The sequence below is a fragment of the Procambarus clarkii genome, chromosome 84 (assembly GCF_040958095.1).
Source record: "Procambarus clarkii isolate CNS0578487 chromosome 84, FALCON_Pclarkii_2.0, whole genome shotgun sequence".
Classification (NCBI taxonomy): domain Eukaryota; kingdom Metazoa; phylum Arthropoda; class Malacostraca; order Decapoda; family Cambaridae; genus Procambarus; species Procambarus clarkii.
In genome coordinates this window covers 20,461,148-20,475,076 of record NC_091233.1, presented here as the reverse complement: position 1 = coordinate 20,475,076, position 13,929 = coordinate 20,461,148, and the positions used below count along the sequence as shown (strand labels likewise).

The window sequence follows — 13,929 nt, the reverse complement described above, 5'->3', positions numbered from 1 at the left end:
GACCGACTAAAGAGCCTAAAACTGTACTCCCTTGAGCGCAGGCGGGAGAGGTACATAATAATTTACACGTGGAAAATATTAGAGGGGCTGGTCCCAAACCTGCACACAGAAATAACATCACATGAGACCAGAAGACATGGCAGGATGTGCAGAATAAGGTTGAAAAGGTTGAAAAGCAGAGGTGCAACAGGTACTCTCAGAGAGAACTCTTATCAACATCAGAGGCCCGAGACTGTTCAACACGCTTCCACTACACATAAGGGACATAACTGGCCGACCCCTCACAGTGTTTAAGAGAGAACTGGATAAGCACCTCCAAAGGATACCTGATCAACCAGGCTGTGACTCATACGTCAGGCTGCGAGCAGCCGCGTCCAACAGCCTGGTTGATCAGTCCGGGAACCAGGAGGCCTGGTCGACGACCGGGCCGCGGGGACGCTAAGCCCCGGAAGCACCTCAAGGTAACCTCAAGGTAAGGTACATTACAGTACTGTATGTATATCTTAATCTTACCTTGAATGAGGACTCTTGTTGGCATATGGAAGATGGTGAGGAGGAGAGGTGTTAGTGTTTGGAAGGAGAGTCCCCTTCCATTATAACATCAGGCAGTGATGACTTTTCTGGAATACTCTCTCTCCTACATTTTGCCTGCATACCATTAGGACCTGCTTGTTTTTCTCACTAAAAACCTGTTTAGCGACACTTTTTTTCCCCTACGTTGTAACACTTGTCTGAAGTGAGACATCACATTGTCGTTAAAATGGTTAACACAACGGCCTGCAACAGCTTGATTTGGGTGACACTTTTCAGCAAAATTTTGCAATTCTTCCCATGCTGCACACATTTTTGTAATAAATGAGGAAGAGACATCCTCTAATTTGCATCAACAACTCTAATACCATTTTCATGTTTATGAATGATCTCTTGTTTTTCCTCTATGGTTATCCTCACATGTGTTTTCATAGGTTGAATCTTGCCACTGACTTTCTTGGGACCCATGACGTGATATATAATAATTACTTTTATGTCCAAAAAACAAAAAACGGACAAAAATAATGAAATTCTTTACAAGCACGATCGTCACTAAACTGAAAATGATCGCCAAAGCAAAGTACAGGTAAACTGATCATCACTCAGCTTCAGGCTGATCTGGTAAACTGAGGTAGGGTCGGCCGTGCCACCAGGAACCACACGATCGGTCGACCCATGCCTGGTAAACTGAGGTAGGGTCGGCCGTGCCACCAGGAACCACACGATCGGTCGACCCATGCCTGGTAAACTGAGGCAGGGTCGGCAGTGCCACCAGGAACCACACGATCGGTCGACCCATGCCTGGTAAACTGAGGCAGGGTCGGCAGTGCCACCAGGAACCACACGATCGGTCGACCCATGCCTGGTAAACTGAGGCAGGGTCGGCAGTGCCACCAGGAACCACACGATCGGTCGACCCATGCCTGGTAAACTGAGGTAGGGTCGGCCGTGCCACCAGGAACCACACGATCGGTCGACCCATGCCTGGTAAACTGAGGTAGGGTCGGCCGTGCCACCAGGAACCACACGATCGGTCGACCCATGCCTGGTAAACTGAGGCAGGGTCGGCAGTGCCACCAGGAACCACACGATCGGTCGACCCATGCCTGGTAAACTGAGGCAGGGTCGGCAGTGCCACCAGGAACCACACGATCGGTCGACCCATGCCTGGTAAACTGAGGCAGGGTCGGCAGTGCCACCAGGAACCACACGATCGGTCGACCCATGCCTGGTAAACTGAGGCAGGGTCGGCAGTGCCACCAGGAACCACACGATCGGTCGACCCATGCCTGGTAAACTGAGGTAGGGTCGGCCGTGCCACCAGGAACCACACGATCGGTCGACCCATGCACGTATCAACAAAGTCGCTAGTTGAGACAAAGGTCGTAAGTTGAGTTGCATTTTCCGACGAAACTTATGTCGTAACTTTAAAAAATTCACAAGTTGGGGCAGTCGTGAATAGAGGTGCAGTTTATGTTTTGTATATATATACAGTACCATATGTAAGTTACATTATTTACACACACGGGAGACAAGTTCAAGTGAGTTTATTGAGACAAGAAAATACATCTCAAAGAGAGTACCTAACGCTATTTCTACCCCCTTTACGGGAGACATACTTTAGATAGCCAAATATGACTTACTATTACCACGAAATTTACCACATTTGATTTAAGCAAACTTTTGTATATACCAAGTTGGGCATAACCCCTAATATGCTGTTTTCATGTTAATTAATGCAAAGAATAAGACACAATACTGTGGCTGAAAAACAATAACCGACCCACACACAAAGTTTAAAGTGATAATGACTTGATAAGGGTCCATGGTAGATTGAAGCATCATCACTCTCACTTCATGTGTCGGTTGGGTAATATGTTACCTCGTGTATTGTTTGTGTTCCAAGTTATGCCAACCATTACCACCTCTCCATCTGTAGCAAAGCCCACAGCCTTTCAAAAATAAATTTGAAATTATTCTCATAACCCAACCCACACATATGAAAAGAAAGGAAAAGTGATAATGTTTCAGTGTATCCTGGACCCTCAAAATGTCAGCATAATTTGACACGGGTCCAGAATGGACCAAAATGTTGTCACTTTCCTTCCTTTTCAAATGTGGGGGATTGTATTATTAACATTCAGTCACGTTATTGTGACATTGTCTGCATTGTCTGTCATATCATGATGTGTATATACCGCATAACATTCTCGTTCTTTTTTAGGTGTCCACAACATAGCCTATGCCTTCCCCAAGGTTAGAATAGTGACCACAGCCGTTGATCCGTGTGTGAATGAGAAGTTCTACATTGTGCCAGGCATTGGGAACTTTGGCGATCGATATTTTGGCACGGAACCTTCGGATCAATAGTTGAGACTTCACTAATGACTTCAACGAGTAGGTGATTATATGGGGTTATTATTACCCAACAATACTGACACAGCTATGAACAAGGTGTCTATTATTTTCACCGCGAATTCCCCTGGGGTCAGGTCCCGGGTCACCACGCGGGCTCAGCTTCCCATTCTCTTTTGTCGATAAACCACTCTGGATAATTCTTACAACCAGCCTAGTTTGTTACAGTGTTAAGAAATAGTGTGTGCCGTTCTTCGGACAATATTCCTTTAGCTTGATCACAAGGGCGTTCTCCCATCCATGTACAAGTATAACAAAGCCAGTGATTTGATAACAGCATATTTTATTAATTTGCTAATGTTTTATTGCTTATGATAGTATTTTCAAGAAGTGGTTACGAAGATTTATTTTATGAACTAGGAAAGGTTCTACCAATATTCTGACATTGCTGCTAGTTAAAATGTATACTTATACAGTATACTATTTGCTGGTATAAATGTATTTGTGTATAAATATTATCACTGCTCACAATATAAAAATGTAGTATCTGATCTTTTAATTTTTGTACTGTAATGTACTGTATTTCAAGGCCTATTCTAAAGAAGAGCCTTCATCTGAAGAGATCTTAAATTTCTTTAAAATTAAAAGATCTTAGAAGCTGAATTTGGTTTTCACCTATGAGATGTGAGCGCACATTCTACTATGAAACCATTGGAACAATACATATACATGTGTGTGCTGCATATATATGCTATGTATGTATGTACATGTACGTACGTATACATACAGGCATATACAAAATTTCACAAAATGAGTCGCCTCAAATATACAAGAAAATACCCGCAGTGAAATGGGGAACATATTCTTAGGGGAGTGAAAGCACTAGGACTATTTTCCCATTTCACTGTGGCTTGTCATGTGTATATGACCAGAAAGTTTTTAATGTTCCTGCATTATAACTCGGGCTTTTAATTTGTGGACCCGGCAAGGCATTCATTATTGGTATAACGAGGGAAATGAAATGGGCTTGTCGTGGTGCCAAGCCAGTTTGGCCTTTCTCGGTAAACTGTAAGCTTTCGCATCGAAAGTTGTCTAGAGTTGCATAATTTATGCAAATGTTTTCAACTTTTAATATGCTAAAAAAAAAAATGTAAACATTGCTTCCCAATTTGATCGTAAACCTCAGTATTGTATTATAAGTACTGTAATGTATTTTTTGTTATACTGTACATGGTAATACCTATTTCACAGTGGAACATCTTGCCCTTGTTTGTATGTATTATAAAATGCAGTTTTATAATTATGATGCAAATTGAAGTGTTTGCAAATGTTTTTCCTATGGGGCAATGTTAATTTTGCATGATTGTTTTTTCTTTTTTTTATTCTAAGGAGGCTACATATTAAATGTTGTTTTATAATGACTAAAATCTGCAGTAATATATTCAAATTCAATTATCAAGGCTTAATATAAATCTTTTCTATATAAATAATTGATCATCGGCTGATTGAAGGAGGATTCCATCGAGTAGAATTGGAAAGGTACTCTTTTTGTACAGGACTCGAAAGGTACTCTTTTGTACAGGACGCGAAAGGTACCCTTTTGTACAGGGTTCGAAAGGTACTCTTTTGTACAGGACGCGAAAGATACTCTTTTGTACAGGGCTCGAAAGATACCCTTTTGTACAGGACTCGAAAGGTACTCTTTTGGACAGTACTCAAAAGGTACTCTTTTGGACAGGACTCGAAATTGGTCTCGATTGGTCATTCTTAGCTGAAGTAAATCAAGAAATGAGTATATTTATACATTCAGAAATGTTTTAAATAGTGTGGTCAAGCAAAGATAGGAGAGATTAGATCCACATGTGTTGTATTATTGCACAGTCTTCCCCTCTTATCTTTTATTCATTGTAACTTTATGATCAAATTATAGTTGATGACATACTACACTAAGCACATGTATCTTCATTGTGTACTGCATCTATTTTTCCCAAGAAAAGGGCTCGTCAAAATGTTTATGCAGAGAGGTATTTAGTTAGCATAAACATTGTATTTGTGTATTAAGCTTGAAATCAAGGGGGGGATTCCAGTTTTTAAAATCAACTTCGTCAATATGCAGGCGATGAGTCACAATAACGTGGCTGAAGTATGTTGACCAGACCACACACTAGAAGTTGAAGGGACGACGACGTTTCGGTCCGTTCTGGACCATTCTCAAGTCGATTGAGAATGGTCCGACGGGACGACGACGAAACGAAAGATTGAGAAGGGACGACGACGAAACGTCGTCGTCCCTTCAACTTCTAGTGTGTGGTCTGGTCAAGTTCATCAATAGTTTCTCTTCAAGCACCCACATTATGATGGGCACAGGAACCAGGAGTAATGTTGATTCAATAGCGAATTATGTTGTTCTTTAACAAAGAAAGTAAACGTAAGCGTCAGGTCAGGCTTCAGTGCTAAGTACAGTAGTATTTATTGTAGTTTTTGTTTGTCTTATACATTATATAATATTATATATTGTTTTTTATATTATAATTTGTTTTTACAATAATCTATAAACATACTTGAAGGCTCAGTTATGTTCAGGAACATTTTGCTTTGGCTGTGAAAAGTGCTGCAAATCTAAATAGAAATAATTATTTTGTAATAAGAAATTTAAGTTCGATTATGCTTAGAATAAAAAAAAATAACATTTTTGTATGAATATTTTACATAGATTCTATAATGTAAAATGAAAAAGAAAGGTTGAATTTCTAGATTTGACTCTTAAACGAGTACACTAACATGATTAGAATGGAGAGTCGAATTTATCAGTGATAGTCTTGACTAAACAAAAATTTCAGTGAAATAATGTTAGGGGGCAATTGGTGTTAATACAAAATTTCTGTAATTGAAAAATTAATACATTCTGTTGCATTTTTATGTCTGATGTTAATTGATGTGTAAATATTATACACTAAATAAGTTTTATTTTCATTATTAGTTTTTATTATGGGTCCTGTAGCACAGTAGTCTATGTCCAAGGCTCGCAATCAAGGACCCGGGTTTAATTCCATGACAGAAGAGAAACGGTTAGGCACATTTTCTTTCATATGATGTCTCTCTTCACCTAGTGGCAAAATAGATATCCGGGAGGGAGGGAGGCAAATGTGGGCTGTATTCCTGGGGAAGGTCTGTAGTTAGTCTATAAGAGGCCTAACTATATAAGGGGCCTGACAGCTGAGTAGACAGGGCTTCCGATTCGTAGTCCTGAAGTTCCGGGTTCGATCCCCGGAATGAATGGGCAGAGTTTCTTTCACCCTGATGCCCCCTAGGGAGGACCTAGGTTAACCAGAAGTCATTCTTAAATATTCTGATAAAGTGTAATACAGCACTTGTGGCTTAGCACTTAATTTTTTTGAGATTACTTATTTCTTTAATGATATTAAACTTCGATTATATACAGTACTTTTACGGAATAGTAACTTTTTACAAATTTTATCGTTGCCAAGACTTGTACCTTATTGTTCCAAGTTCATTGTCAGGGTTAGTGGTACACCCTTCATAGAATTTCCAGTATTTCAGGATGATCAGAAATATTGGTTTCTCCCCATTCATTTTTCTGAATTCATTTGCATTCATTCATTTGCCTGAATTTACTCGAAGACCACCATTCCTAGTGGCCTTGATGGAAAGGGGGAGCCGGCAGCTTGTCAAAAAAAAAAATCATTGTTTCTAAGGATTTTTGTCAATTTGAATATTAATTGAAGGACTGTCATGTTTCTTTACTTAACCTTGGATAAAATATTTGGTGAATCTGATGCTTTTTAACATGTCATATGTCATTTTGCTCTCCTATTGGCAGCCTGAATAATATCTTGACCAGACCACATACTAGAAGTTGAAGGGACGACGACGTTTCGGTCTGTCCTGGACCATTCTCAAGTCGATTTGAGAATCGACTTGAGAATGGTCCAGGACGGACCGAAACGTCGTCGTCCCTTCAACTTCTAGTGTGTGGTCTGGTCAACATACTTCAGCCACGTTATTGTGACTCATCGCCTGAATATCTTGACATTTGTTCTACTGTGCCATAGATGCTGCTAAATAGTGTTCTAGGCTTGGTGCCTTCTGTTGATAATTACTATAAATATTTGCATATTGTTATATAGTAGTGCAGTGTTGGTCATGGGCAAAGGAAGTGTATAGGTGTCAATCAGCGAGTTGATTTTGATTTAAATTAGAAGACATCATAATTGTGTTTTAAGTGGCTATAAAGTGGACACTGTCATTGCAATTATTGGATGGAAGCCAATTTAACATAAGCTTAATTGCTTGCAATATTTAAATTGCTAAGATTTTATATGGAAAATTCAGTTATTATTTCAACACCCATGCATCTGTATCTTTTTGACGTGCGCAATTTTTCTATGTAATGAAATATCAGTTTTTTCAACTGTTACTTCTGTTAAATTTGTTGACTATTGGGAGGAATGCAGTGTGAACTTGGTCTTCACACAAATGGGTAAAAGAATACAAAATATTGCACGATAAAATGGAGATTTAAATCAGATGAAGTCACAATATCGTGGATGAAAAATTTTGACCAAACCACACACTAGAAATTTAGGAGACGAGATGTTTCGGTCCGTCCTGGACCATTATCAAATCAATTGTGTGATAAACTACACAATCGACTTGATAATGGTCCGGGAAGGACTGAAACGTCTCGTCTCTTCAATTTCTAGTGTGTGGTCTGGTCAACACGAGATTTAAAGATAACTCATGGTAAAGTGATGAGTAAATCATGAGTAATATCATGAGTAAACTCATGATATTACCTATTTAAACAAATTGAACCTTGGTCCTATAGAAATTATCTTGCTTCTTTTACACTGATAAATAAACACATGCCCTTCTTTAGGCCCAAATTATATTTGTAATTTTTGTATTTATATCATGCCTGTTATTTTTCCCTAATACAGCATTGTTTCTTTTGACCATCCGGTGATATTCTGATGTTGGAGTAATATACAGTTAAATTATGGAAAGCATTGTACATCTGCTTTATTACAGAATTTCTATTTTATCACTACAGTATACTGTATTTGTCAGTGTATAAAAATGCACCTCTGCTTAGGACTTCCTTTTATATTACAAGAATATAATGTATATACAGTATATATATATATATATGTAATTCAATCATCATTCAATTATTGAATGCCATTTTGAAGCATTTTCTCTATTAGCATGAACTTTTGCATAAGATACAACATCAAACTCAAACTTCACATTAAAACAATGCTTTCTACCCACTGTTTAAAATGGCATTTTAGGATGATGAGCTAAATTTGGGACATCTTCATTATTTCTTTCGATTTCTTTTTTCATTATTATAGACTTTGGTCATTGTCAATGTACACACACATAGTCCAATTTTGTATCTTTGGTAAAGGAAACTCCTTTGATTGATATATTACCTCGGTACCTAAACCAATGTTAATGCAAAGGATGAGACGTGTGGTTATCTTGAGATGATTTTGGGGCTTAGCGTCCTCGTGGCCCAGTCATCGACCAGGTCTCCATTTTGTTACACATTCCCAGGAAGCAGCCCGTACCAGCTGTCTAACTCCCAGGTACCTATTTACTGCTAGGTAACAGGGACATCAGGGTGAAAAGAAACTCTGCCCATTTGTTTCCGCCTCCACCGGGGATCGAACCCGGAACTTCAGAACCACGAATCCAAAACGCTGTCTACTCGGCTGTCAGGCCCAGCTGTGTTAAAACTTTCTGTACCATTTGTTTTAAACTTTTATTTTGTCCTTTCTCCTGGCTTTTGAAGTTCTGTAATCCTTAAATATTCCACACATTTCCTGTGGCACACAGGTCTATGTCCTTGACACAATCATGGAATCTAAGTTCAGTCCCTGGGCAGGACAGAAAAGGTGGGGGTGTGTTTCCTTTCACCTGACGCATCTATTCTTGTAAGAGTAAATAGGTATCCGATTGATTATGCAACTATTGTGGGTGGCATTCTGGGGAAGATCTGTAGTTAGCGTACAGGGGCCTCGATGAGTCTAAGCACAGGCTTCCTGTCCCCCCAGCTATGGGAATGAGACTACAAGCTAATGAAAATTGTCTTTATAACTCCATCATGCTATTACATTTTGTATACAAGGCAATCTAGGAGCATGTGGTAATGCAACCAAAGTTACAGACTGTGACTCATCGCCTGCAAAGTTACAGAGATGTGACTGAGTACGCATATGAGCACGAGGGATAATAAAATTAAGTTACAGTAGAGTCAACAAAAGGAATGCAATAGACTGAAGTGATGGAGGCCGACTCCTACACAGTTTCGAAATTTGTACTTACACTAACCAACTTTAATTGCAAGAGAAATTTGTTACCCAGTTTTGTACTGTACTTAAATGGATGAAAATTTGTAAAATACTTAATTTGGCACAATGAGCATGTGCAATAAGGTATATTAAATGATGGTACATAATTTTGTATCACTATGAACAGATTTCTGATCAAAAGGCATTTCAGCATATGATGAAGCTCTGTAATTATGGGTAAATTGCTAATTGCAGGTACTGAATTATAATTGCATTTCAGAATGTGCTGCTTTCTGCACCCCAATACATTACAGTACTCTTCCCCCCCCCCCATACATTGTCTTCCCTCATACATTATCATCTCCCATACATTACCATCCCCATATGTTACCATTTCCCTTACACTACCATTTCTCTCCTCCTATACATTGTCATCCATTCGCAAATATAATTTAAATGGCAGGTATATTTACTAGCATTTTGTTCACTACAATATTTCCATGCCTTTTAAGTATTAAATGCTTGGTAGGAAAATGCCGTAGGAAATCAAAGTGTCTTTGTTTCAGCGAGTATGTGGAATTAACAGTAATAGTAAAATACGGGAGTAATTGGAAGACATGCAAGTACAGTAATAGGAAGATGGAAGTAGTGCAAGAGGCAGAAGTAACAGGAAGACATGATAGTAGTGCAAGACGTGGAAATCATTTAGGATGGGTAGTGCCTTGTAAAATTACTTAAACCTGGAGCATACCTGGAGTTCTTCCTGGAGAGATTTTGGGAGTTCGTCTACTTCCCGAGCCCGGCTCCTTACCTTAAGATGACTTAGGCGCTTAGCGTCCCCACGACCTGGTTGTCGACTAGGCCTTAGACCAGGCTCAACCATAGATCCAGTTGGTTAATATTAATGATAATAATTAAAGTGGTCCCTTGGGTTTAAGTATGTGGTGCTTCCTTAGGAAATAAATTTATTACCATCAAACTTTGTGAGACAGTGCATAATGTTTTTTAAGTTGTAACTGTTTTTTTCATATTGTATGTTGTATTTATTATTGCATTCCCTTGTATTACAATATTATCATCAGATATTTATCTTCGAGTGAAGGCGCATGTATTATTTGACAAGTTTATGAATATTACATGACAATGTTATACTTTATAAGTATTATTTGCATACATAAAGGGCACTGTGGAGGACTCTAATGATTAGGAATGCATTTATTCCTGAATACTCCTCTTTCTGTCTGGGTAATTGTACTGTTTTCTTGGGTGTTGCGTGAACCTAATTGGGTTCGGAATATTTTTGAGATATGATGCAAAATTTGATACTATTACAGCACTGGTTAATGTTTCACACATGGTTGTTTAAGGTGGATACAATTATAGACATTCAAATTGTTATTATTTTATTTTTTATTTACATTGTAAGGATTGTTTTTATCATGTTTCTCATTGGCTGATTTCTTGCTTAATATTTGTCAAAATGTTTGAGGGCGGTAACATGATAGTTTGAGATATCAAATCCATTATATTATTGTAATTTATATAATTTAGTTTTAATTTTGGTCATTTAGTTTTAAGCTTTAATTTTCTATTTGCATTGTTTATTTTTTCATCTTGTGTTAATTTAGTTTTAGGCTTTAAATTTTATTTTTAATGTATTTTAAAACTAGTTTTCAAAATGGAACTCATTGTTTTGGTCATTTTGGTATCTATTCAGTATTAATAGAGATCTTAAGTCATGGTAATAATTTAAAGAGTAATAATAATGATTAAACTGTATGTAGTGACTGTCATTTGCCAACCACTTGGACTGGACGGTAGAGCGACGGTCTCGCTTCCTGCAGGTCGGCGTCCAATCCCCGACCGTCCAAGTGGTTCGGCACCATTCCTATCCCCCCCGTCCCATCCCAAATCCTTATCCTGACCCCTTCCCAGTGCTATATAGTCATAATGGCTTGGCGCTTTCCCCCTGATAGTTCGCTCACTCTCTCCTGTGAGGCAGGTGACCTCCAAGCCAGGCAGTGTGGCAGGCGTCATCGGTGCAAAGTCCGTTAAGGTAAAAAATTAAGCTAACACTTGTATTCTACAAAATTGTAGGGGGAAGAATATGGAGCACTTTTATATTAGAAATAATTATTTTTTATTCAATTGTACTTTGGTATATTTTTAATAAATGATGTACTGTATTTAGTATTGTTATGTATAACATTTTTCTTTTAATATTTTGTATGACTCCTGGTAGAGAAACATTTGTCATTTGTAAATTTCATGGATAACCAAAATTGAATAAGGCTGTAGTGAGCTATGGTAAATATTATTTAATTATCAATATACAATCACGGAGGGTGGATGTCACAAAGGGTGTTTATGTATTAGTGAAAACTCCTAAGTGAATGAAAACGTCCCAGTGCAAGGTAGCATTATCCCCATTATATGAGAGCATCGTAGTCTGTCCTCGACTCGAAAATCTAGGAACTCGCTTCACAAATCTAGTTCAATTCCTAGGCAGGATAAATGGTTGGGCACGTTTCCCTTAACCTGTTGCTTGTGCTTTTTACCGATAAATACGTAGCTGGGAGCTAGGCAGTTGCTGGGAAGAGGGATCCTCAGTAAATCTAAGTACTAGACTTTCTATCCCTGACAACGGGAATTATTTACATTAGATTTTGGATAAAAATGATGCATTTTTATAAATATACAGTAAACCATTTAAAGTTGATCATGTACAACCCAAATGTGTTCTGCAACTTTGCATATCACCCCCTCCCCGCTCAGCTCGTTGTCGCCGTGTGGGGGCTTGGTGGGCGGCTGCCGGAGTGTGATGCTCCTTGGGACAGTCCTGTCCTTTTCTAGCCTTGTGCTCCTGCTGCCGTCCTCTCCAATTCTGCTGGGCATCTTTTCCTTTTCCTTCTGTTTCGTTTTTCTCCCCCCTCTTCTCCTATCTGCTTGCCGTTTCCTGCCGACCTTTTGCTCGTTCTGGTTCTTCCCTTGGACTTCTTCTATTTTGACGCCCGGGTGCTTGAGGAGGCATACTCTTGCACCCGTAGAACTGCAGTACCCGACGTCGAGAGCGAGGGGAACCTTTTATTGTCAATCCCCACTTCGTCACTGAACCCGATCTCGACGGACTGTCGGTTTCTTAAGGTGGCGTTTGTGGGGCGTATACTCACGACGCACCCCTAGGAGGCCCCGACAAGATCGGCGATAGCTTCTTGTTGGGTGTCCTGCCTCTAATTGTGGCTCCATGGTGGGTGTGGGGGCACATTCGTGAGTGAATTCTTCTTTCGTCAAGATGATTACCCCTGCTTCGGCTTCTTCTGGTTTACCTTCTCAGGCTCGTGGGGTGGGCGACCAAGCCCCCGAGTCGGTCCGTATTGGAAGACCGGGCTCTGTAGCCTCCGCTGCATTGGGCCCCGACCTTGCTCCTCCTTTGGCCTCTCTGACTCCTTCCCCTGGCTCCCCTCCCTCCTCTGTGGTTGGGTCGAGCCCCAAGCCCCCAGTGGTGACTACCTCGTCCCCTGGCGCGGCTCCTTCTCTCGTTGTTACTACTGCGCCTTTTACCCCCTCTCTCTCTGGGGGTTCTCACCGCCGTTCTCGTCACGGCCGCCCTCGCTCGATTCCTTCCAGTTCTGCTACCTATCAAGCCTTGTTTGGTCCCGCTTCGTGGGCCAAATATTTTGATCTCCTCCCTCTTGATTCTGCGCCTCCTGACGATTTCTCCCTTCATCGACATCTCATTGATTCCGTGGATGCCTCCATTACTTTTAACCCCACTCGTCTCGGTACGCGTGTCGTTGCTGCTCCTTCTCAGGATGCTGCTTCCCGCTTGGCTGCCTTATCCTGCCTTGGCGAGACCCCCGTTCGGGTCTCGAAGAACGTCCAGTTGAATGCCAGTGTTGGCACTATTTTGCTCCCGCCCCATGTTGCGACCGGTGTTCGGGACCTACGCGACTGCCACGACGATATTCGACATATCCTCGCTGCCCAGGGCCATTCTATTCTCCAGGTGGACACGTTTACTCGTCCCCCTCGTGGTAGTCGCCGTCAACCCCTCCGGGTTGTGAAGATTACCTTTGATGGTAGGACCCTTCCACCCTCTGTCATTCTTGCTGGTGCCAGGTGCTCTGTCCAGGAGTACATTCCTTCTCCTCGGCTCTGCAACAAGTGCTGGAGGTTTGGGCATGGTGCCCTCCGCTGCTCCGGGACTGTCTCTCTCTGTCCTTTGTGTGGTGGCGAAGGTCACTCTAAGTCGGAGTGCGCTTCTCCCCAGGCTCGTTGCCTCAACTGCGGTGAGGCCCATCCTACCTTCTCCCGTGCGTGTGTCCATTACAAGCTTGAGGCAGCCGTCCTCAACTTGAAGCACCGGGAGCGTTTATCTTTTCCTGAGGCGAGGCGCCAGGTTCGCCGGCTCCCGCCTTATGCTAATATCTCTTATGCTCGCGTGTTGCGCTCTTCCTCTCCTCGTCCTTCCCGCCTTCCTCAGACTCACAACCGTTTCCAGGCCTTGGACCCTGATGCGCCCACTGCCCCCTCCTCTGTCCCTTTGGGTTCTCTCCCGAAGGATCCTCCTCCTGGTCCTCTGTCTGGGGTTCCCCTTCCTTCTACCCGGTCTGTCGTGTCTTCTGTGTCTCCTTCCTCGTCCCCCTCCGATCCTCCTTCCCATCCTCTTCCTCCATCTATCGGCTCTCCCCGCCGCCTGTCGGTGCGGGCGGATGTCCATCGC

At 41.2% G+C, this 13,929-nt stretch overlaps 1 protein-coding gene across 5 annotated transcripts in view; it reads left to right on the top strand.

Annotated features, from left to right (window-relative positions):
* The window catches only part of l(2)k01209 (lethal (2) k01209), an 80,149-nt gene extending 68,757 nt beyond the window's left edge, over nucleotides 1-11,392 (top strand). For 4 of the 5 annotated variants that reach the window (XM_045769616.2, XM_045769615.2, XM_045769613.2 and 1 more), the window contains one exon: nucleotides 2,756-11,392. In XM_045769616.2, the coding sequence (XP_045625572.1) occupies nucleotides 2,756-2,901 (146 nt within the window). In that variant the 3' untranslated portion in view covers nucleotides 2,902-11,392. The remainder of the gene's footprint in view (nucleotides 1-2,755) is intronic. The other variant, XM_045769617.2, reaches the window with a different exon arrangement.
* Nucleotides 11,393-13,929: the final 2,537 nt, after the last annotated feature.